General features: G+C 38.3%; 1 protein-coding gene across 1 annotated transcript in view; it reads right to left on the bottom strand.

The window, feature by feature from the left end:
- The window catches only part of ADGRV1 (adhesion G protein-coupled receptor V1), a 199,633-nt gene extending 188,596 nt beyond the window's left edge, over positions 1–11,037 (bottom strand). The window contains exon 1 of the mRNA XM_089908569.1: positions 10,920–11,037. Within this exon, the coding sequence (XP_089764695.1) occupies positions 10,920–11,037 (118 nt within the window). The remainder of the gene's footprint in view (positions 1–10,919) is intronic.
- Between the last annotated feature and the right edge of the window lie 15,606 nt (positions 11,038–26,643).

Genomic DNA, 26,643 nt, shown 5'->3' with positions numbered 1-26,643 from the left:
TTCTTTTACCTTTCAGAAAATACTTATTTTTTAAAATTTGCTATTCTCTTTATAGTCTCTGTTACCTCCAAGTTGCTTTGGTATTTACTCTGGAATCTATCTTCTATGTAAAATTTCTTCATTTTCCACGAGATCATGTACTCTCATTTTCATAAGTCACCAAATAAGCATATCACAAAAACCATTCAAGCTGCTCATATCTGGATTACAAATGCCCATCAAGGAAAAGGGATGAACAGTGTAGAGATGCTTCAGTTCTAGAGCACATATGTGGAGCTCTAGAAGATTATGGATTTCAACTGTGCTCTCTCAACGCCACTTTGGCAAAACGCAAAATGAAAGATTCACTATACTAAATCCTTTGAGACAAACTCAGAAGCAATAAATTAAGTCAAGATATGTTCACGCAGCCACCAAATCTGAGTGTGTGAAAGGCAGCTGTCAAGGAGAAGTAAGACATACTTGCCTTTTTGCTCCTTTGAAATACAAGGATCCTGTGTCTAAAGGAAGGTTTCTTGAACCATTAGATGGCACCCCTCCATCTTCCAAAACAATCTATAAACCATTTCTCAAATTATGAAAAGAGGTTATAAGAATTTAAAGATAGATTTTTGCCACCCATAACTCTCTACAAATACGATTTTTAATTCTTCATAGAACTCAAAGACAAAAGTCACAAGAGTAATTTTCTTGAAATTAAGATCTCACTATGAGAGCTCTAATAGTTCTCGTCTTTCCTCTGAGATTCAGTACTAACCTAAAGAAAAAAGGTGGGGAAAGGTTCTCTCAGTCACTTTGTGTGAGTTTCTTTCTATTCTGTACCTAGTTATTGAATATCATCTGTTTTTACTGAGCAGGTAGGTGCTTGTATTTTCTAAATGAATTATTTGCACTCATGGCAGGTAAGAGAGAGAGGTTCATGATATAAACCCAGAGGTTTCAACCCAAAGAAGCCTAGAGATGTGTGTTTTTTAGTCTAAACTGTGTTTACAAAATAACACTGAAAGAATTTTTGCCAAGATCAAATGTGAAGATTTTGCATTTTAAAAAATGGATTTCTAGACTATTTTGAAAAATTACAGAACTGGCAAATCTGAGTCCACATTTTTACATGACATCAATTGGCTGGATCTGTCCAGCAGCTGTTATTTAGACAGACAATTTGCTCTCCAGTACCCTGCCAATGTCTCCTCAGACTATTTATGCCAATCAAAGGTAGAAAAACAAGCACAAGTGTGTGCCCACACATACATATGGATACACACACTCACACACTTTGCAGACTGCCTCCCTGCAGTTTCAGGAATTTGATTTTATAAGACAACGGGAAAGCATTCCTGTTATACCTGAAGATCCTGCTACAGATGCTATGAAGCCTGTAGCTGGACACTGCCAAGGCCTCTGGGGGTTATGAGCCCCTAGATGCCTCTAAAGCAGGAGGTAAGTACTGGCTCTGGAGTCAGACATGGGCTCTACTCTACTCTAGTCTCACTAGCTGGGTGACTTTGGACAAATAAATTCACTTCTCTGGGCCTCAAGTTCCCTCAACTGTTAAAGGGAGGAAAAAAGAACAGCTACAGCACTGGGGTAGTTGTAAGGTTCAGGGGAAGGAAATCATCCCAGCATGCCACCAAGTGCCAGATTCCAGGCTCTAGGCCTTCAACGTCCATATGGTCAAGAGACCAAAGGAAATAGATTGGGTATCCTAGACTGCCCGTGTAAAGCCCATCCTCCCACCCACTCACCCTCACAGCAGCAACAACAGAATGAAAGGAGGATGTTTGTGGTAAATGCAAACGTTGAGAACCTAGGAAAGTTCAAAAAGCACAATGAAAAGCCATCATGGGTTCTAACTTCAAGGTCAGAAGGGGAATGAATTGCAACATGGTATTTGAAGAACAAAATAGTGGGGTTCCTGATGTTCCTGGATGACCTGCAAAACTTGAACCACAGTATCAACTACCTCTACAACACTGTACCTGGCATGGGAAGCATAGGTAGAAGGGAGGTCTGGGAATGTGGGAAATGCCCACCCTCCTGGTCCAACCAATCAACCCAGAAAGAGTACTTTTCAGAGTTAGAAGAATTGGTTTGTATTCTATCTGTAGTAAAGTGAGGTTCCTCCTGAGGAAAAAAAAAAAAAAGGATAGAAAAACAGAAGACAGACCAAGAGGCCCTGAAGGTGTCTTGAGGCCAAAACCCCTGCCACAGCCGCTTTGTGCCAGAGCCCAATGATATCTTCAGGCTTAAACACTACACGCCTTTAACCACCTGGCTTCTGCTGGGTCATCACCATGACTTTATATCATGATTTCGTAAATAAATATTTATCATTTTCATAATGAAACAGAAAAACAAAACACATAATTTAACTAATTAAAGTCAATACTTTATTCTGATTTTCTTTAATTTTTACCGAATGTCTTTTTTCTGTTCCAGGATCTCATCCAGGGTACCATGTTACATTTAGTGGTCATGTTTTCTTAGGCTCCTCTTGGTTGTGACAGTTTCTCACACTTTTCTTATTTTTGATGACCTTGGCAGTTTTGAAAAGTACTGGCCAGGTATTTTGTAGAATGTTCTTCAACTGAAATTCCTCTGATGACTTTCTCATGATTAGACTGGGGTTATGGGGAAGACTTCAGACATAGTGACACTCTCATCACATGGTGTCCAAGGTACATTCTATCAAAATGACATCACTGTTGCTGCTGCCCTTGATCGCCTGACTGAGGTACTATTTGTCAGATTCTCCACTGCATAGTTACTAGCCCCTGCCTCTGCCCCTTTACATACTATACTCTTTGGAAGGATGTCACTATGTGCAGCCAACTACCCTTTTATTTTTTAAGCTTCTTATTGCTTTCCTTTAAATCAAACAAGTTCAACTTCCTTTCATCCATCCATCCACTTATTAAAAACTATATCAAGCATCAGGGCTTCCCTAGTGGTGCAGTGGTTGAGAGTCCGCCTGCCGATGCAGGGGACACGGGTTCGTGCCCCGGTCCGGGAGGATCCCACGTGCCGCAGAGCGGCTGGGCCCGTGAGCCATGGCCGCTGAGCCTGCGCGTCCGGAGCCTGTGCTCCGCAATGGGAGAGGCCACAACAGTGAGAGGCCCGCGTACCGCAAAAAAAAAAAACTATATCAAGCATCAAAACATTTTCTAGATATAGTATTGTAAATCTGTAATAACTTGTCTATGGAATCTAATTGAAAGATGCAGATACTTCCAAATGTATCCTTGGAAGATAGGTATCTTTCAGGGATACATATGGAAGTCTAATAGAATAAAATATAGGGTCATTATGAAGATATGTAGCCAAATGGTTGGTTAATTAACAATTTCAGATTTTGCTCCTCAATTTCTTTGAAGTTATATGTGCATAAGCTCATTACTGCTTCTGTTAATAAAACTCTTGAGCCACTTCAGGCAGTCACTTACCCTTGTGGGTCTACTTTCCTCATCTGTAAAATGAAGTAATAAGTCTGACTTTATCTGGCTAATTTGACCTTGGATTTATTTACCAAGTCCACAAATTTTCTGTTTTTGAATTCACCTATTTTTTCTTTAATCTTTATCAATTTCTCTCCTGACTGGTTTATTATAGTATTTTTTTAAGATTCATAAATTAAAAATTATTTTAGTTTTCATTACTCCTTAGCCTCTACAGCTATGGTTTTGCTGCAGGAATAGCTGTGGCTGCAACTCATAGGTTTTGATAAGCTAAGTTTTTGCTGTTATGATATTCTAAAACTTTTGTTACTGCAGATATTAGTTCCTTGGTAAAACAAGGATTACTTAGAAGAGCTGGGTTTTCTCTTGTTTCCAAGCAGAAGGGAGGTTTTTTAAAATTTATTATCATTTTTACTTTTGTTTTAGTAAAAAGTAGGCTTTTATTTAATTTTGTTCATAACATTCTGTTTTCTGTTAATCCCTTTCACTTATTAAGTTTGAAACAAAACTGAATTGTGTGAGCTAAACAATATATGGGGGAAAAAAAAGAAAAAAGGGGGAAAAAAAGCCATTAGTTCTTTGGTCTCACCAAAATTTTGTTAAGGTAAAGTAAATAGCTTCTTTAAAGTAACTACACTGCCTAAATATGTAATGTTCAGATGAATTAGGTAAAATGATAGAAAATCACCTATGGTCCAGATGAGTAATTAATTCCTCTTTCCCATTCGTAAGGTATTACGTGCCATGCAATCTGTTACAACTGCCAGGAGTCCTCTTCTAATGTAAACAAATTTAGATACCCAACCCTTTCAATTAACAATTTTCCATAGGGCCTCAAGAACTGTTCAAAATTTTAATGTTAAAACAAAATTAATCTGAAACCAAAATGTCTGAACACCTTCTACTCTTCCTTCAACTTCCATAGTCCTCAGCAACTTTGAAACTTGTAAAATTTAAGACTGGATTACAAACATTTCCATCCCAAAAAGTTTGAAGCCAATGACCTTTCAATATTAATTTATTTCTCCATCTGTCTCACACACACTGTACTTGTGAGAAATAGATTTAATGTCACCTCAATATGCTACCATGTTTTGTCGATATACTTGTATCTCTAAGGGAAATCACTGAGATTAAGCTTCTCACACTGTCCAATTACACAGAATGGTTTCCAAATAAAAAGCAGCACGATAAAGCCAAAAATCTATTCTGATAAATCTCTACAACACTTTGTAGATTACAAAAGTATCCCTATCAAGCAGGTCAAAACTTCCAGATGCTAAAATACTCTTCACTGAACTCTTTACATACTGTTAAGCACCCTCCGGAAGTGCCACTGACTCCAGAGTAAACTCATTTCAGGTTGGATTTTGACTAATGTTCTGATAGATGTTATTAACGTTATAACATCTATCAAAGCATCATTTCAAAATTCTATGTCAAAGTTTGAAATTTTTCCAGTTCAGGGAAAGGCCAGGAGTTTATCATTAATAGATCGTTGAGATGGGTCTGAGCTGTATAAAACATTTTGAAAGATCTTCTGATTTTTCATTATAAATAACATATTTGTTAGGTGTGATTTAAACTCATCTTTACAGAAAAGTAAATGCCTAATAACTATATTGACTTGACTCTTTCTTGCTTTCATAAACATGCTTGGTAACTATATCTGTGCTTTTCTCAAAGCATTCTTTCTTTCTTTTTTTTTGCGGTACGCGGGCCTCTCACTGTTGTGGCCTCTCCCGTTGCGGAGCACAGGCTCCGGACGTGCAGGCTCAGCGGCCATGGCTCACGGGCCTAGCCGCTCTGTGGCATGTGGGATCTTCCCGGACCGGGGCACGAACCCATGTCCCCTGCATCAGCAGGCAGACTCTCAACCACTGCGCCACCAGGGAAGCCCTCAAAGCATTCTTTCTAATTTTTTTCTTTTCTTACCTTAAATTTCCACTCTTTTGGGCCTTTCATGGCCATGATCCACTGCCTACATGTATTCCAAAATTAAATATTTATCTTCTTTCTTCCTCTTAAAGGATATAGTGTTTGTTGTTTGAAATGTAGCCCAAACTCTATTTCAGCGCTATGCTGGGCGTTGGGAGGATGACAGAGTTAGATTTGATTAAAATTTTCTTACGGCTATGATATAATGAAAATTATTAATTCCTTGGAATCCTTAGTATGTAATAAGCGTGAACTAATCCAAAACAACCATGGTGCAAATATGTCACCATGCCATTATTTCTCCAAATTAAATTAAATCCTACTCAAGGCTCCAGGCACCATGCTAAAAGGAAATCCAGTTTTACCTCTTGGAGGCTCTTTACTTGCACGCTTCAAGAATTCGAGTGGATTATGCATTCCTAAAAAAGGTCTGGTGGGGCTTCCCTGGTGGCGCAGTGGTTGAGAATCTGCCTGCTAATGCAGGGGACACGGGTTCGAGCCCTGGTCTGGGAGGATCCCACATGCTGCAGAGCAACTAGGCCCTTGAGCCACAACTACTGAGCCTGCGCATCTGGAGCCTGTGCTCTGCAACAAGAGACGCCGCGATAGTCAGAGGCCCGCGCACCGCGATGAAGAGTGGCCCCCACTTGCCACAACTAGAGAAAGCCCTCGCACAGAAACGAAGACCCAACACAGCAAAAATAAATAAATAAATTACTAAACTCCTACCCCCAACATCTTCTTTTAAAAAAAAAAAAAAAGGTCTGGTGTCTCGCAGACTCGAGTGCTCCAGCTGCCACTGAGCCTCAGAACCCTGTACACTGTCTGAACCTGGTCCTCCTCCATCTGCCTGGATCTGCTGCCTCAGGCTGTGGCCCTCGTGCCACACTGCTCCGATCTCCCAGCACAGGTCAGCACCACCTTTCAGAGGAGGGCCACTGCACGGACTGTACCACTTCTTCAGCCCACAGAGTCCCTAACCAGCTCCCTCCAGCAACAGAGTTTACTGTCAAGTCCTCTCAAGAGCTTAGTCTTTTCGTTCATGCACACAAGTTTGAAAGAGCTCAAAGGAAACCCACGTGCAGCACATGGACCCTATTGCTGTACTGTGGCTGTGTCTAACATTCATTCATCACTCAACAACATTCAAAAAATACTTACTGAGTCTCTACTACGTGCCAGGCATTGTCTAAGGCCTGAGCACACAGCAGTTAACGTGACCAAAATCAAGACATTAAAATAGAATTTCATCTTGAGTTTCTTCCTAGGTAAAGGAAAGGTAAATCCTCTTTAGATCAGTTTTTGCCTCCCAACTATGCACTCTACACGGATGTGTAAACAGTAACTGGAAAATGGATTGTACATCTTAGTAAATTCAAAATTAAACTAAGGTTTATTCTTCTTTGCTTTCATTACTGCATCAGAATGCCTATTAATACTAACTGCCCACATTTAAAATTTTATATTTCGAACACTTTAGGGATTTTACTTCCCTTCCCTCAAAATTCCCTCTCTTCCTCCATCACCAATGACTGTCTCCCAAAATGGAACACCCATGCTGCTAAGAATAATCTACCACCTATGCTTCTGACCCTATTCGTTCATGCTTCCTTAAGACTTTACCCCTATTAGTCTCTCTACCTATTCTCTACCTTTTCTCTTCTCCCTCTCCTTCCTTCTCTCCAGCCCTCCCTGTGCCCCAGACGCAGTCAAACAATACCTAGTCCTCAAACTTGCTTCCTCTTCAAGCTTCTACCTCAACTCTATCCTTCCCTTCAATATCAAATTTAAACTTTCCCTCTTAGCAATCTCAACTTTTCCTAACCCCTATAAAAGACTCCCAAGTCCAACTCTTAAATTCTCATGTAAGCTCCAACCAATATTCCCCAATATGCTATGCAATGCTATGTCCACATTTTGATCAGACTAAAGTAACCTGTTGTGAATTATGTTTAGGAAAAAAAGTTGTATAGATACTATACATACCTTCCTAGATATTCAAAATACTAAAAGCAAACAACAAGCACCAAGATGACCTAAACACAGCAGACTTAACTTTATTTAACCCATCATCTCCCAAGCCTATAATGACCACAGAACAATTCACCCCTACTGGTATCACATCCTGAAGAACTAGACTCATATTTTCAACTACCTAGACACTTCCATCTAGCTACTCTTAGCACACTACCTTAGAGTAACTACTCAATAACCGTGCATTACTGTTATTAATTCACCCAAATAATACTAACAAAACCATAGCTTCTATAAGGATGTATCAAAAAGTAGTAATTCCACCAGGTTGAAATTATTTTTAGCAACTAAGACAGGAATTCACTTTAAATGTCTCTGATTAGTTGACTTCTTAAATCATTTACAGTTCCCTAGTGGCTAGTTAATTAATGAGCCATCAGCAGTTATACCTTTCCTTTAGCAGATCTCTAGTTACTTTAGCCCTTTATATTGGTTTGCTTAACCTCTCTGCAATTTAGAGTAAACAATTTAAACTATTTTGTCATTAATACAGTAACACCAGTAGATAATCCTTGTGCAAGACCTATTTTTTAAGAAGTACTGCATCAGAGCAATAAGAAGTCCTTAAACATTTTTTATAAAAATATTTATAGGCATGAGAAAACGTTCAAGGTTAAAAAGTAGGATGAATACAATATTACACTGAGAGCATTTTTATTTTTAAATGTCCGTGTTCACAAATAGTAGTTAGATGAATATATAACATGGCTGGTATGAGTCTACTATCATAGAAAGTTGGAACTGAAGTGCATTATTCCACTTTAAAATTGGATGAGGGCACTTGCAACAGGTTACAGATAGCTGCCAATTCTTTGCCACTCCTCCTCTGACGGTGGAATCTAATTCCTCTTTTCTTGAATCTTGCCAATAAAATGTAGCATAAATGTGACATTCTGGATCTTCTGAGGTTAGGTCATAAAAAGTTTTGAAGCTTCTGCCCAGTCCTCTTGGAATGCTTGCCGCAGCAGAAGCCAACCACAATTTAGGACATGTGCCTCCCTTGAGACTGCCATGGTTTGAGGAAACCCAAGCGAGGCACATGGAAAGGCTGCAAGGAAAGAGAGAGAGATACCTAGACAGCTTCTAGTTGTCCACACATGCCACGTCCAGACCTCATAAGTCAGACCAGATATGTGAGTAATTGTCAAATGACTCATCCTCAGCCACTATCTGGCTTTAATTCTGTGATGAATCCCGAGCAAGATGACCCCTCAGCCCTTCAAACCCCAGAGCTGTGAGAGATAATCATAAATTAATTTCAGCCACCAAATTTTGGGATGGTTCATTTATGCAGCAATAGACAACTTGAATATCTCTGTTCATGATCCTGCCATTTTAATATATATTAATTCCCTAAATCAAATATAATGTATCACTTTAGTTCTTATTACATAATTATTTAAAAGAATGAAGAACATCATATTATGAAATATTATAGTCTATTTTAACTGAATTTTATGCTACAGTATGTTAACCTAAAACATAATACTTCATGTAAAAAGTAAATACTAAACATATACACACATTTATGTATACAAGTGAGTATCCACATAGAAAAGTACTGAAAGAACAGTGGTCAACTTCAGGTAAAAAAAATTTGAAGTGATTTTGCTGTTTCTTTGTGCTTTTCTACATTTCCCATAGTTACCGCATTTGAGTATGTTTTACTTTGGTCATTTCTGATACTGTTTTTGTTTTGGGGGGCTTTTTTTAAAATACATTTATTTACTTATTTATTTATTTATTTGCTCATTTACTTATTTATTTTTGGCTGCGTTGGGCCTTCGTTGCTGTGTGGGCTTTCTCTAGTTGCGGCGATCGGGGGCTACTATTCACTGTGGTGTGCAGGATTCTCATTGTGGTGGCTTCTCTTGTTGCAGAGCATGGGCTCTTGGCACACGGGCTTCGGTAGCTACGGCACACAAGCTCAGTAGTTGTGGCTCGTGGGCTCTAGAGTGCAGGTCAGTGGTTGTGGCGCACAGGCTTAGTTGCTCTGCGGCATGTGGGATCTTCCCGGACCAGGGCTCAAACCCATGTCCCGTGCATTGGCAGGCAGATTCTTAACCACTGCACCACCAGGGAAGTCCCTGATCCTGTTTTTGAAAAGCAAAATATAGATCTCTGAAACTAAACCCGAAAACTAAGATCATTTAATTCCCCCATCCTAACACTTGAATTGTGGATATAAATCCCCAGGGCTTAATTATAATCCAAGAATTACAACCTTAGAATTCTGTGAATGTATTCTCAACCCATTATCAAAATACGGAACTTCTGGGGCTTCCCTGGTGGCGCAGCGGTTGAGAGTCCGCCTGCCGATGCAGGGGACACGGGTTTGTGCCCCGGTCCAGGAGGATCCCACGTGCCGCTGAGCAGCTGGCCCGTGAGCCATGGCTGCTGAGCCTGCGCGTCCGGAGCCTGTGCTCCGCAACGGGAGAGGCCACAACAGTGAGAGGTCCGCGTACCGCAAAAAAATAGAATAAAATAAAATACGGAACTTCTAGATATGTTTAGTACCCAAGTGTGTTTATAAAACAAAAAAGGCAGAAACATCATTTAATCAAAATAAGAATACAAACAAATCTCTCATCATCTTTGTACCTTTCCTGTTTTCTTCCTTATGCTCCATTCTCCATTTTCTTCTTTCAGCAGCATTACATGACTTGAGAAGAGAACACAGTTCCCCCCACACACGTGTATTTCACATCCTTCTATGAAATCCTTTATACCCAAAACTTACCTTTGAAGAAAATTCACAAGTGAAAGGAAGCCTTTAATAGCTTAGAATTCACTGTGTGCATCAACTACAATATCTTTCATCTCTTGACTTTGCCTTAGGAGATCTGGTGTCACAAATTGAAATACAGGGAGTCTTTTTCTCATAATGCAATGACTCCCTCAGACTTGCTCCTTTTTTTATTTTGCCTTTGATCGATGTGTCCAGGGTACAGAATACTCTGAAGTTATACTACCCACTCGGCCCTCACTTTCTAACATGGTAATTGTCCCTTCCTTCCATCATAAAATTTATCAGATTAATTGGCTTTTTTAAAAAGATGTATCACTTTTCTGTCTGAATTTTTTTTTTACAACTCATGAAAGACAATACTTTCTTTGTTAATTCTTATTCTTTCAACTTTAAATTTTAACTTCATTCTATTTTAAATCCCGAGTGCCATTTACACTTACAAAATCCACTGAGAAGGTTGAGGTTGTAAGAAGGTAGTTAGACGAGTGAAGGGTTTACAAAAATTGGCTTACTTGAATTTCTCTTCTAACTTGGACTTGCTTTCCCGTTATCAGAGCACAACCCCTCCCACTCTAAATATCTCCCATTTCCCTAAGTTTAGCAACCTCCTATAACTCTGTAAATAGGCTCTTGTGGTTTAGGATATACTAGAAAGCTAGCAATACAAAATGTGACTGAAAGAGCAGGTGGACACTTCCTGCTTCTTGAGTCACCTTCTCACGCAGCTTCCTGACGCCACATACATCCGGTTTTCTTCTCACTCACTAGGTACCCTTCAGCCTCCTTTGCTGGATCCCTATTGTTTTCCTGATGTCTGCGTGACAGAATATTCCAGTTCTCAGGCCCAGACCTCTTCTCCATCTACACTCACTGTCACTGTGATCTCATTCACCTCACTGCTTTAAACGTAAGTCTTCCAAATTTGCATCTCCAGCCAAACCTCACCCTAAATTTGGGGCGAAGATGTCAATCAGACTATTTGACACCTCAAGGTGTAGGTAATCTTTTAATCTAATTTTAATTTTCAAAATATATAACTCGTTTCTATGAATACAAGCTCAAACCTATAGTATAACAAGGTATATTCAAAGAATTCTCACCTCTGTCCACCTATTCCTTTCTTCCCCCTATAGGAAACCATTTTTACTAGCCCTGGAATTATGTTGCTAATGTTTCTTTGGCAAACATAACTATATAGAGACAAACAAACTGAAACAAAATAAGGTAACTGTATATCAAGTGGTGATATAATCACACAGACAAAATAATTATCTCTAGTGTGTTTAGAACACAGTATTTCGACTGTCTGCCCTAAGTAGAATAAATTCTAAGGACAAATACACCTGCAAAGAAAGCTTATACTTCATTCAGTATTCTTATTGTCAGTGGTAATATCAGTATTATTTTGTTTAAATTAAATTTTTATATTGTAGAATATACATTTCAGGACCATATTTTATACATTGTAGAATATATTTTGAAACTATATATGTTGTAGAATAGAACAAATAATAAGTAACTATATAAGAAAAGAAAGAAACAACAATAAAACCAAAGAAATTATGCCAAGTCTATATAAGGTTAAACTTAAGTTGGAAATAGCAGTATCACTTCATGAGTTTCCTTTGTAAAAATAGGTATTTCCTGACTATTGAGCATTAAAAAGGCTTAGAAGTAATGACAAACCCAAAACAATAAGCATCACTAGTGCCCAGATTTTTGTCTCAACACCATCCCCCCCCTAAAAGGAACCAGGGCTCTTTAGAGGAATAACTGATGTCTGGGGGGGGAAATACGCAAAATGAACCTGAACATCTCATACCAGCAAGGAAGCTACTGAAGATTAATGAGGTCATGCCAACGGGACACAAGAGGAACATGAAAGGATTCCCACTGATCAAAGATTAAAAGTTTGTGCATCCAAAAGGGTAATGACTGCAATTGTTTGAAACACACTGAATATATAAATCCTTATGTTCAAAAGGATACTAAAATCAATCTATCTGTCTGTCTCATTGGTCACCACTGAAAGCAACTAGGGCAACAACTCCTTACTCTGAAATTAACATTTAAGAAGAACAATTAAATATTTATCTTGTCTATCCTGGGTAAATTCCTTTTCAGAGTAACCAAATAGCCTAGTTAAGGAAAAAGTTTTCCCTTAAAGAATTCCAGCTAATGTGGCAAGAATGACAGAGTTAGAAAAGCACATTTTTGCAACTCCTAAAAAAATAACTAAAGAAATGATCATTCATGGATGAAACAATTAGATAAAAATCAAAAAATAAATTAAAGACTCGAATATAAGACCTGAAACCATAAAACTCCTAAAAGAAAACATAGGGGGTAAGCTCCTTGACGTCGGTTTTGGCAATGATTTTTTGGATTTGACATTAAAAGCAAATTCAACAAAAGCAAAAATAAGCAAGTAGGACCATATTAAACTAAAAAGCTTCTGCTTAGCAAAGGAAACCATCAAAAAAAATGAAAAGGCAACCTGCAGAATGGAAGAAAATATTTGCGAATCACATATCTGATAAGGAGTTAATAACCAAAATATATAAAGAACTCATAAGACTCAATACCAAAAAAAAAAAAATCTGATTAAAAAAATGGGCAAAGGAACTAAATAGACATTTCCCAAAGAAGACATAAAAATGACCAATAGGTACATAAAAATATGCTCAACGTCATTAATCATCAGGGAAATGAAAACCAAAACCACAATGAAATATCACATACTGTTAGAATGGCTATAATCAAAAAAGACAAGACATGTGTTGAGAAGGATGTGCTCTGTTGGAGGGAATGTAAATTGGTGCAGCACTGTAGAAAACATTAAAAAGTTTCCTCAAAAAGATTAAAAATAGAACCACCATATGATCCAGCAATTCAGCCTCTGGGTATATATCTGAAGGAAAAAATTTAACTACATCATAGAGATAGATATCTGCACCCCCATGTTCACTGCAGCATTATTTACAATAGCCAAAGCATGGAAATAACCTAAGTGTCCATCAATGAATGAATGGATAAAGAAAATTTATACACACACACATATATATATATATATAGTAGAATATTATTCAGCCATAAAAAAGAAGGAAATCCTTCCATTTTGACAACATGGATGGACCATGAGGACTTTACGCTAAATGAAACAAGTCATACCTAGAAAGATAAATACTGCACAGTCTTACTTACATGTGGAATCTTAAAAAACAAACTCAGAAACAAAACACATCAGTGGTTGCCAGAGGGGGGTAGGGGTGGAAATGGGTGAAGGTGTTCAAAAAGTATAAACTCCCAGTTATAAAATGAGTCCTGGGGATGTAATACACAGCATGGTGACTACAGTTGACAATATATTCAAAACTTGCTAAGAGAGTAGATCTTAAAAGTTCTCATCATAAGAAAAAATATTTGTAACTATGTGAGGTGATGGATGTTATCTCAACTACTGTGGTGATCATTTCGCACTATATACATATATCAAATCAGTTTCCTGTACACCTTAAACTAATACAATGTTACATGTCAATTATAAAAACTGCCGGGGGTCAGAGGGCGGTTAATGGGAAACTTGTGAATGGAGGGATTGGGCTTTTACCACCCAAACCAACTGCTGACTCCTAGTATCGCTAAAGAGAGAGAACCAGACATGACCATATAAATATCATATAAAGTTCAGAGCACCACTTATGTTGCCCAAAGTACAGAACCTGAATCCAATGGAGGCTTGAAAGCTAACTCCAAGTTTACCAGGAAAGAAAATAAAACAGGGAATAAAGAAACATTAAGTATTCCAAAAAGAAAGAAACAATCAAATCCAGAACATGGACATTCTAGGGGACAAATTACCAAGTTTCTTCAACACATCAAAGATATGGGGGAAAGGGGAGATTCAAGGGGACTTTAAGAGGCTGTCAGATAGAATATCTAAGAATTATTTACATAATAAATACAAGAATCAAACTCTAAAAAGACATTTTTGAGACAATCAAGGAAATCTGAATATGAACTCATTACTGAATGAGACTATGAAATTATTGTTAACTTCGTTAGATAAGATAATAGCATTGTGGTTATGTAAGAAAATAACCACATTTTTTATAGCTTCCTTGTGTGATATGTTGAGATACATGAAACAAGTATGGCAAAATCTTGAAAACTGCCAATTCTGGGCAGTGGTTGTAAAGGGTCCATTTTACTATTCTCTTTATGTATGTGTATGTTTGAAAGCTTTCATAATAATACATATTTACTGGCAAACCCACATAACAATTCAAAGCTCTAATTAATTTAACACTAACTCTTCTTTTACCCCAACTAGGGCCTGCCTGCAAGCAGTCCTCTTAGGCAAGATCTCTTTAAAATGACCTCAGGCTAACATCCCTACTGTAAGTGTCATGGCTGGCCCTTAAGGCTTACTTCCCTTTGCCCTGTTGTGGAAGGTGATGCATTCAGCCTGGACACGTCCCACCATCGTGCTGAGCCCTCTCAGAAATTATTCAGGAACTTTTTTGCTATGGTCCTCATCCACAAATCAAACTCTCCAAAGGGAGCTGAAGTCTTCCTCACCACATTTAAGATAAGGCACAGATACACCCAGGAAAGCGGACAGTCACAGCACTTCCACGGTTCTTAAAATACACATTCTCCTCAGAAAATCCTCTCTCAGACTTCACTCTTTTGAATTTTTATACACTTTATACAAGGAAATTTTTTAATTATGCAATAAGTTTGCTATCGTCTTTGAAATTTTGAGTCTCAGTAATTTCTCACAATTTGCTTTGACATTTAATATGCATATTTTTTGGTGCCTCAGTTGAAAATTCCAGTCTAAAAAAATGCATGAATATACTGCCATCGGGAGGTCAAAGTGGCTTTTTCCCCTTTTAAATAACCCACGAAACATACCCTCTGCCAAACTGCCATCACTTCAACAAAGCACTCCATGATAGCTACTTTTCTTAATATTTTTTTAGTAACAACAGCAGTGTCGTAGTTTTCAAATACGGCTCCACAACTTTTTGACACTTCTCCATTGAGAGATAGGCTTATATGCCCCCTCTTCTTAAATCTAAACTCTGTGGCCACTTGCCCACAGAATTCAGTAGAAGTGAATACTGTACTAGCTTCCAGGCCCAAACCTTAAAACACTGACAGCTTCCACTTCCTGTCTCTTAAATACTGCTTGCTCAAGGAACTTATCACCATGCTGTGAGGAAGTCCAAGTCTCCTCATAGTACGGTCCACGTGGAGAGGAACCGACAGCTAGCATCGACTCGCCAGCCACTGGGAGTGAGACTCCTTGGAAGAGGACCCTCCAGCTCCACATAAGCTGTCCCAGAAAACACTGTGTGGAGCAGGACAAGCTGTGCCCATCAAGCCCTACCCAAGTTGCAGATTCATGAGCAAAATAAGTGTTTATTTTAAGCCATTAAGTTTTAGAGTGGTTGGTTGTAACTGAAGCATACATAAGCGAGGGCTCCTCTGCAAGTAAGAGTACAAAATTAAATACAAAATTATCAGGGGTTGTTATCTCTCTTTGCATTCTCTGGCTTTCAACCTTTTTATGTCCTTACGTTTAATGTGTGTCTCTTGTAAACAACATATAATTGATTTCTATATTTTTTGGTCATTCCTGATAATCTCTGTGTTCTTACTGAAGAGTTAAATTTATATTCATTTATTACAATTAGTCTTATATTTAGATTTTTTTCTGTCGTGTTATTTTGTGGTTATTTTGCCCTGCTCTTACAGTTTTGTTATTTCTTCTCTTTCTTCCCTTCGCTGTGCTTGCAGATGTGTTTGTTCTTTGAGAGATTTCATTTTTATCCTATACACTTTTAAAGGTTTAAAGTTAATATCTTCAGACCAGAGGGCAGACAGCAGAAGCAAGCAGAACTACAATCCTGCAGCCTGTGGAACAAAAATCACATTCACAGAAAGACAGACAAGATGAAAAGGCAGAGGGCTATGTACCAGATGAAGGAACAAGAAAAAAACCCAGAAAAACAACTAAATGAAGTGGATACAGAAAACCTTCCAGAAAAAGAATTCATAATAATGATAGTGAAAATGACCCAGAACCTCGGAAAAAGAATGAAGCCAAAGATCGAGAAGATGCAAGAAATGTTTAACAAACACCTACAAGAACTAAAGAACAAACAAACAGAGATGAACAATACAATAACTGGAATGAAAACTACACTAGAAGGAATCAATAGCAGAATAACTGAAACAAAAGAATGGATAAGTGACCTGGAATACAGAATGGTGGAATCCACTGCTGCAGAACAGAATAAAGAAAAAGGAATGAAAAGAAATGAAGACAGCCTAAGAGACTTCTGGGACAACATTAAATGCAACAACATTCATATTACAGAGGTCCCAGAAGGAGAAGAGAGAGAGAAAGGACCTGAGAAAATATTTGAAGAGATTATAGTCGAAAACTTCCCTAACATGGGAAAGGAAATAGCCACCCAAGTCCAGGAAGTGCAGAGAGTCCCATACAGGATAAACCCAAGGGGAACCACGCCAAAACACATGGTAATCAAATTGGCAAAAATTAAAAATAAAGAAAAATTATTGAAAGCAGCAACAGAAAAACGACAAATAACATACAAGGGAAGTCCCATAAGGTTAACAGCTGATTTCTCAGCAGAAACTCTACAAGCCAGAAGGGAGTGGCATGATATACTTAAAGTGATGAAAGGGAAGAACCTACAACCAAGATTACTCTAACCGGCAAGGAACTCATTCAGGTTTGATGGAGAAATCAAAAGCTTTACAGACAAGCAAAAGCTAAGAGAATTCAGCACCACCAAACCAGCTCTACAACAAATGCTAAAGGAACATCCCTAAGTGGGAAACATAAGAGAAGAAAATGACCTACAAAAACAAACCCAAAACAATTAAGAAAATGGTCATAGGAACATACATATCAATAATTACCTTAAACGTGAATGGATTAAATGCTCCAACCAAAAGACACAGGCTTGCTGAATGGATACAAAAACAAGACCCATCTGTATGCTGCCTACAAGAGACCCACTTCACACTCAGGGACACATTCAGACTTAACGTGAGGAGACGGAAAAAGATATTCCATGCAAATGGAAATCAAAAGAAAGCTGGAGTAGCAATACTCATATCAGATAAAATAGACTTTAAAATAAACAAAGTTACAAGAGACAAGGAAGGACACTACATAATGATCAAGGGAGCAAACCAAGAAGAAGACATAACAATTATAAATATATATGCACCCAATACAGGAGCACCTCAATACATAAGGCAACTGCTAATATCTGTAAAAGAGGAAATCGACAGTAACACAATAATAGTGGGGGACTTTAACACCTCACTTACACCAATGGACAGATCATCCAAAATGAAAATAAATAAGGAAACAAAGCTCTAAATGACACAATAGACCAGATAGATTTAATTGATATTTATCAGACATTCCATCCAAAACCAGCAGATTACACTTTCTTCTCAAGTGCACATGGAACATTCTCCAGGATAGATCACATCTTGGGTCACAAATCAAGCCTCAGTATATTTAAGAAAACTGAAATCATATCAAGCATCTTTTCTGACCACAACGCTATAAAAGTAGAAATGAATTACAGGGGAAAAATGTAAAAAACACAAACACGTGGAGGCTAAACACTACTTACTAAATAAACAAGAGATCACTGAAGAAATCAAAGAGGAAATCAAAAAATTAAACGACAATGAAAACACGACAATCCAAAACCTGTAGGATGCAGCAAAAGCAGTTCTAAGGGGTAAGTTTATAGCTATACAAGCTTACCTCAAGAAACAAGAAAAATCTCAAATAAATAATCTAACCTTACACCTAAAGGAACTAGAGAAAGAAGAACAAACAAAACCCAAAGTTAGCAGAAGAAATCAATAAGATCAGAGCAGAAATAAATGAAATAGAAACAAAGAAAACAATAGCAAAGATCAATAAAACTAAAAGCTGGTTCTTTGAGAAGATAAACAAAATTGATAAACCATTAGCCAGACTCAAGAAAACGAGGGAGAGGACTCATGGAGACTTTACAACAGACACCGCAGAAATACAAAGCATCCTAAGAGACTACTACAAGCAACTCTATGCCAATAAAATGGACAACCTGGAAGAAATGGACAAATTCTTAGAAAGGTATAACCTTCCAAGACTGAACCAGGAAGAAATAGAAAATATGAACAGACCAATCACAAGTACTGTAATTGAAACTGTGATTAAAAACCTTCCAACAAACAGAAGTCAGGGAACAGATGGCTACACAGGTGAATTCTATCAAACATTTAGAGAAGAGCTAACACCCATCCTTCTCAAACTCTTCCAAAAAATTGTGGAGGAAGGAACACTCCCAAACTAATTCTATGAAGCCACAATCACCCTGATAACAAAACCAGACAAAGATACCTCAAAAAAATAAAATTACAGGGCTACCCTGGTGGTGCAGTGGTTGAGAGTCCGCCTGCCGATGCAGGGGACACGGGTTCGTGCCCCAGTCCGGGAAGATCCCACATGCCGCAGAGTGGCTGGGCCCATGAGCCATGACCGCTGAGCCTGCGCATCCGGAGCCTGTGCTCCGCAACGGGAGAGGCCACAACAGTGAGAGGCCCACGTACCGCCAAAAAAAAAGAAAATTACAGACCAATATCACTGATGAATACAGATGCAAAAATCCTCAAAAAAATACTAGCAAACAAAATCCAACAACACATTAAAAGGATCATACACCATGATCAAGTGGGATTTATCCCAGGGATGCAAGGATTCTTCAATAAATGCAAATCAATCAATGTGATACACCATATCAACAAACTGAAGAATAAAAACCATATGATCATCTCAATAGATGCAGAAAAAGCTTCTGACAAAATTCAACACCCATTTATGATAAAAACTCTCCAGAAAGTGTGTATAGAGGGAACCTACCTCAACATAATAAAGGCCATATACGACAAACCCACAGCAAACATCATTCTCAATGGTGAGAAACTGAAAGCATTTTCTCAAAGGTCAGGAACAAGACAAGAATGCCCACTCTCACCGCTTTTATTCAACATAGTTTTGGAAGTTCTAGCCATATCAATCAGAGAAGAAAAAGAAATAAAAGGAATCCATATTGGAAAAGTAGTAAAACTGTTTGCAGAAAACATGATACTGTACATAGAGAATCCTAAAGATGCCACCAGAAAACTACCAGAGCTAATCAATGAATCTGGTAAAGCTGCAGGATACAAAATTAATGCACAGATATCTCTTGCATTCCTATACACTAATGATGAAAAATCTGAAAGAGATATTAAGGAAACACTCCCATTTACCACTGCAACAAAGAGAAAAAAATACCTAGGAATAAACCTACCTAGGGAGACAAAAGACCTGTATGCAGAAAACTATAAGACACTGATGAGGACTTCCCTGGTGGCGTAGTGTTTAGGAATCTGCTTGCCAATGCAGGGGACACAGGTTCAAGCCCTGGTCCGGGAAGATCCCACATGCCGCGAAGCAACTAAGCCCGTGCGCCACAACTACTGAGCCTGTGCTCTAGAGCCCACAAGCCACAACTATTGAAGCCCACGCGCCACAACTACTGAAGCCTGCCCGCCTAGAGCCCGTGCTCCACAACAAGAGAAGCCACCGCAATGAGAAGCCCGTGCACTGCAACGAATAGTAGCCCCTTCTCACCGCAACTAGAGAAAGCCCGCACGCAGCAACGAAAACCCAACACAGCCAAAAATAAATAAATAAAATTAATTAATTTTTTTTAAAAAAGACACTGATGAAAGAAATTAAAGATGATACCAGCAGATTCAGAGATATACCACGTTCTTGGATTGGAAGAATCAATACTGTGAAAATGACTATACTACCCAAAATCTACAGATTCAACGCAATCCCTATCAAATTACCAATGGCGTTTTTTACGGTACTAGAGTAAAAAATCTTAAAATTTGTATGGAGATACAAAAGACCCCGAATAGCCAAAGCAGTCTGGAGGGAAAAAAACAGAGTGGGAGGAATCAGACTCCCTGACTTCAGGCTATACTACAAAGCTACAGTAATCAAGACAATATGGTACTGGCACAAAAACAGAAACATAGATCAATGGAACAATATAGAAAGCCCAGAGATAAACCCATGCACCTATGGCCAACTACTCTATGACAAAGGAGGCAAGGATATACAATGGAGAAAAGACAGTCTCTGCAATAAGTGGTGCTGGGAAAACTGGACAGCTACATGTAAAAGAATGACATTAGAACACTCCCTAACACCATACACAAAAATAAACTCAAAATGGCTTAAACACCTAAATGTAAGACCGGATACTATAAAACTCTTAGAGGAAAACATTGGCAGAACACTCTTTGACATAAATCACAGCAAGATCTTTTTTGATCCACCTCCTAGAGTAATGGAAATAAAAAGAAAAACAAACAAATGGGACTTAATGAAACTTAAAAACTTTTGCACAGCAAAGGAAACCATAAACAAGACGAAAAGACAACCCTCAGAATGGGAGAAAATGTTTGCAAACGAATCAACGGACAAAGGATTAATCTCAAAAATATATAAACAGCTCATGCACCTCAATATTAAAAGAATAAACAACCCAATCCAAAAATGGGCAGAAGACCTAAATAGACATTTCTCCAAAGAAGACATACAGATGACCAAGAAGCACATGAATAGCTGCTCAACATCACTATTAGAGAAATGCAAATCAAAACTACAATGAGGTATCACCTCACACCAGTTAGAATGGACTTCATCAGAAAATCTACAACCAACAAATGCTGGAGAGGGTGTAGAGAAAAGGGAACCCTCTTGCACTGTTTGTGGGAATGTAAACTGGTACAGCCACTATGGAGAACAATATGGAGGTTCCTTAAAAAACTAAAAATAGAATTACCATATGATCCAGCAAGCGCACTACTGGGCATATACCCAGAGAAAACCACAATTCAAAAAGACACACGCACCCCACTGTTCATTGCAGCACTATTTACAATAGTCAGGTCATGGAAGCAACCTAAATGCCCAACGACAGACGAATGGATAAAGAATATGTGGTACATATATACAATGGAATATTACTCAGCCATAAAAAGGAATGAAATTGGGTCATTTGTTGAGATGTGGATGGATCTAGAGCCTGTCATACAGAGTGAAGTAAGTCAGAAAAACAAATATCGTATATTAACGCATATATGTAGAACCTAGAAAAATGGTACAGATGAACCAGTTTGCAGGGCAGAAATTGAGACACAGGTGTAGAGAACAAACGTATGGACACCAAGGGGGGTAAACCGCCGGGGCATGGGGGTGGTGGTGTGATGAATTGGGCGATTGGGATTGACATGTATACACTGATGTGTATAAAACTGATGACTAATAAGAACCTGCTGTATAAAAAGAAAAATAGAAAAAAACTATTTATTAAAAATAATAATAATAAAAAAATAAGGCTTGGGCTTCCCTGGTGGCACAGTGGTTGAGAGTCCGCCTGCCAATGCAGAGGACACGGGATCGCGCCCTGGTCTGGGAAGATCCCACATGCCGTGGAGCGGCTGGGCCCGTGAGCCATGGCCGCAGAGCCTGCGCGTCCGGAGCCTGTGCTCCACAACGGGAGAGGCCACAACAGTGAGAGGCCCGCGTACCGCAAAAAAAAAACCAACGAGAAAAAAAACAAAAAAAAAAATAATAAGGCTTTTTCAAAAATAAAAAGTTCTCATCTCATACACACACAAAATTGTAACTATGTGTGGTGAAGGATGGTAACTAGACTTATTGTGGTGATAATTTCACACCATATGCAAACGTCCAATTATTATGTTACACTCCTGAACTAATACAATGTTGTATGTCAATCTTACCTTAATTTAAAAATCATTATGTACATCTAAAACTAATACAATGTTATATGTCAATTATATGTTTATTAAAAATTGAATTTTAAAATGGAAAATAAATAAATAAATAAAGTTAATATCTTCAGGACTTCCCCAGTGGCACGGTGGTTAAGAATCCAACTGCCAATGCAGGGCACACGGGTTCGATCCCTGGTCTGGGAAGATCCCACACACCGTGGAGCAATTAAGTCCGTGCACCACAACTACTGAGTCTGTGCTCTAGAGCCCGCAAGCCACAACTACTAAGCCCGTGCGCCACAACTACTGAAGCCTGCGCGCCTAGAGCCCGTGCTCCACAACGAGAAGCCACCACAGTGAGAAGCCCGCGCACCGCAACGAAGAGTAGCCCCCGCTCGCTGCAACTAGAGAAAGCCCCCGCGCTGCAACTAGAGAAAGCCTGCGCGCAGCAACGAAGACGCAATGCAGCCAAAAATTAATTAATTTATAAAAATAATAATAAAGTTAATATCTTCACCTTACTGTTGAACAATAAAAAGATCTTAGAATACTTAAACCCAGCCATCTGTCACACAAACTCCATTATCACACTAATTTTGTTCACAACATAAGCTGTATCTTGTTTTACTTAACTCTCAATATTTAACATTAGAATATAGAATTTAATCATTCTTATTTTCTTCATTTATCCAAATGTTTACTCTCTACTTTAGTCAACATTCCTTATACCTTAGACCCTTCTGGGATCATTCCCTTCTTTCTGAAGTTCATGAGATATTACTGTTGTCTGTTACTAACAGACAAAACAGACTTCAAGGCAAAAAGTATTACTACAGATAAAGACAGTCATTATACGGTAACAAAAATATCAATTTACCAGGAGATACTACAAGCTAAAACATAGCTTCAAAATATATAAAGTAGGGCTTCCCTGGTGGCACAGTGGTTGAGAGTCCACCTGCCGATGCAGGGGACACGGGTTTGTGCCCCGGTCCAGGAAGATCCCACATGCCGCGGAGCGGCTGGGCCCGTGAGCCATGGCCGCTGAGCCTGCGCGTCCAGAGCCTGTGCTCCGCAACGGGAGAGGCCACAACAGTGAGAGGCCCGCGAACAGCAAAAAAAAAAAAAATATATATATATATAAAGCAAAAATTGCTAGAATCCCAAAAAGAAGTGTGGGATTTCAATTCATATCCTCTATCTCTCTCTCCCTCCACCTCTCCCTCCCCGCTCCCCGCCCCCGCTCTGTAGTTGCTATATCAAGTACACAAAAATTAGGAAGGATTTGGAGGATTTGAACTACACAGTTAATAAGCTTGACGTGATGATCCGATGGGCATATAGAATACATCCCCAACAATCAGAGAACACGATGTTCTTTTGAACACACAGGAAAGGTTTATAAAAACTGACAGTAAGTTCCAAAAACTGGTTATCATATTGAGCTTGTATGCTGAATACAATAAAATTCATTGATAAGTTAATAATACCAAAAACCAAAAAGAGAGCAGCATTACTTGTAAATTTTTTTTAAAAACAAGTTCTAGAAAATCTCATGGGTCAAAGCAGCAATCATTACAGACACAGGACCCTGAATGATGTAAAACCTAATTTGAGGGTTTGTGGAAGACTTTCTCAAGGAAGTGCTTATATTAAAAAATAGTAAAGCTAAAGATTAATGTTCTAAGGATCCAAAATAAGCCTACAAAGTAAAAAAGAAAAAAAAACGTTAGGGGCTGAAGCTTGAGCTCCAGTATCTTTGAGGTAAATTTAAATCCTCCTCAGCGATCTAGAGAAGGCAAAAGGAGCTAAGGAAGAAGATATCCTTAGGCACCTTAATCATCAATAATTTGGATTTCATGTGTGACAATATTAGCTAATAGCAGCTAACTTTACTAAGCTAGGTAATGATGTTGTTCTAATTGCTTCACATGTGTTAACTCATTTGATCCTCATAACAACCATTTGAAATATAAGATGGGTACTATTATCACACTCATTTTCAGACGAGGAACCTGCGATACAGAGAGATTACATATATTTGTCAAGACTGTACCCTGGAAATGCAAAGCCAGGTTACAAACTCAGGCTCTCAAGGTCCAGGTCCTATGGTCTTAAGTAAATATTAGATTACTATTCTCTATTAACAATAAAATCTTGCTAACAGTCATACAGGGAAGATAATTTTTTTTTTCTTCCGGTATGCGGGCCTCTTACCGCTGTGGCCTCTCCCGTTGCAGAGCACAGGCTCTGGACGCGCAGGCCCAGCAGCCACGGCCCACGGGCCCAGCCGCTCCGCAGCACGTGGGATCCTCCTGGGCCGGGGCACGAACCCGCGTCCCCTGCATCGGCAGGCGGACTCTCAACCACTGCGCCACCAGGGAAGCCCCAGGGAAGATAATTTTTAAAGTCACCACTCCATACAGCCTACCATATAAAAAAGCCATGAAATGAAAAGTGCACATCTTTATTCTCTTCTCTCTATAATCAAACTCATCCTCTTACTGGCAGCCACAACCTACTCACTCTCGTAGTCTAGTGACGAGAACAGCCCTATACCCAATGCTTAATGACGTAATAAGAATGGTCATATTATGTACAATTTCACATCCAGAGTGACTGGCCATTTGCAAGGTAATTAGTTGTCAGTATAGATTTTATTTGTAGCTGACATGATACTTTAATAAGAGCAGAAGCAATGAAAGAAGGCAAATAAGCAGCCCTAATTCTTTCCATGGCTACATTCATCTCCTGTGCTGAAAGAAGTGAGCCTGGCGGCAGAGGGGAAAGGTGTTGGCTGCCTAGAAGAGTAGCATTAGGATTTCTAAACACGCAGTGCTATGAAATCACTGGAATTTTGTATCATTAAAAATCACTATAAAATCGAAATAAATTTTGAGGTCAATAGATATAATAAAATATGAAAGTAGACACTACCAGCTCAGTGTGTTTTCCAAGTCCATGGTAGAGTGCTTCAGTGAACAATGAATGCATGAATGACCAACCACCAATATAATATCTTTCATGAATATTAGTAATAAAATTCCCTGCAAGCTAAAACAGCTTTTGGAAATTCTATTAATCATATTATTCCAAGGTCTCAAGTAGTAGGTACAGCGCTGACTTATAAAAGCTAGGGCATTTTAGTCACCTAAAAACAAGAACAATTTCCAAAATTTGCTGACTTTCTCTAAGAAAGGTATTTACATACTATGTAAAACTGCTACACAATGATCAAATTGCTTTACACTGGTATGCAAAGATTATCTCCAATTATTTATAATTTTGGTAACAAATGTTCAAAAGAAGTGAAGTCTTGGCTGAGGTTTTCATTATACTTTTATTACAGTGAGGTTTTTAGTGTAATGCTACCCAACGAAACAGATTTGTTTATATTAGGAGATTTAAGATAGGAAGTCAATTCATTTTAACATTAATAGAAAAATGTTTTGTGAGACACCAAAAATAACAAAATATTACAATATGATCATTACTGTGATTATTAATGAGTGGACAACTTTTGGACATTAAGTTGAAGATCTGGGTTTGTTGCTGTTTTTAATTAATTTTGTTGACCTTTATGAATCTTCCTTTCATCTATAAAGTAAAAACAGTTAACTTACAATGAAGTGGTTATTAAGATGACATGAATTAATTTATGTGAACATATGCTCCAAATCCAAATAAGGCACTAAGCAAATATATTTTTTAGGTTTTTTCAAAAGAGCTTAAAATATTTTGCCTCAACCAAAATTAGACAAACTTGTTCAAATGTCAATTTATTTTATAAAGTACATCAGACCCTTTCAGGAAACTACTTAAGGTTTCAGATAAACAAATACACGAACGCACACACATACACACACACACACACACCAGAATTAGTGATATCTGGCAAACTATACATTAGTGAATTGGACATGTCTTTTACTTAAAGCCCAATTCTCAATCAAGCCATTTAATGAATTACCCTCATTAACAAAATAACATTTTAAAGCTTCTGTAATTTGTCTTAGTAGCAAAAATAAATTTATCTCATTTTGTCAATTCAACCATATCATTTAGATGAGTGCCTACCAAAAGGAAAGAAGTCATCAGAAAACTGAATTCAGTTGCATCAGATAATATACAATCATATTTCCGATTTTAGCATATCCTAGATAGGTCAAGCATTATGCCAGCCATCACCATACTTCCCTTCCTAAGAAAACCTACAGCCAGTGGTGAGGGAGAAGCTGTTGGCTGCAAACTGTTCCTTTTTTTTGTTTTATCACAGTTTGGTTGTATTAAATGTCTTATAATTGGCAGAGATCTATGCAAGCAGAGTTCTAAGTGATAAACCTTCAGGCCATACTTGATGCATTTGCCTCATAATGCAACCCTAAGCTTAACAGAATGTATAGAAGGGATAAAGTTCTTCTAAATGCATCCTGGCTGTTTTATTTACCTCTCTATTGACCCAGCAATTCCACTCCTAACCAAGAGAACTGAAAGCATATGTTCACTCAAAAATTTGTACACAAATGTCCATAATATTTAGTCAAAACATAGAAA

The sequence above is a fragment of the Delphinapterus leucas genome, chromosome 3 (assembly GCF_059928025.1).
Source record: "Delphinapterus leucas isolate spDelLeu-1000000601 "Yukka" chromosome 3, BTC_Dleu_Yukka2, whole genome shotgun sequence".
NCBI classification, from domain to species: domain Eukaryota; kingdom Metazoa; phylum Chordata; class Mammalia; order Artiodactyla; family Monodontidae; genus Delphinapterus; species Delphinapterus leucas.
Note: the sequence above shows the minus strand (reverse complement) of the source record. Positions and strands in the feature narration are given on the sequence as shown.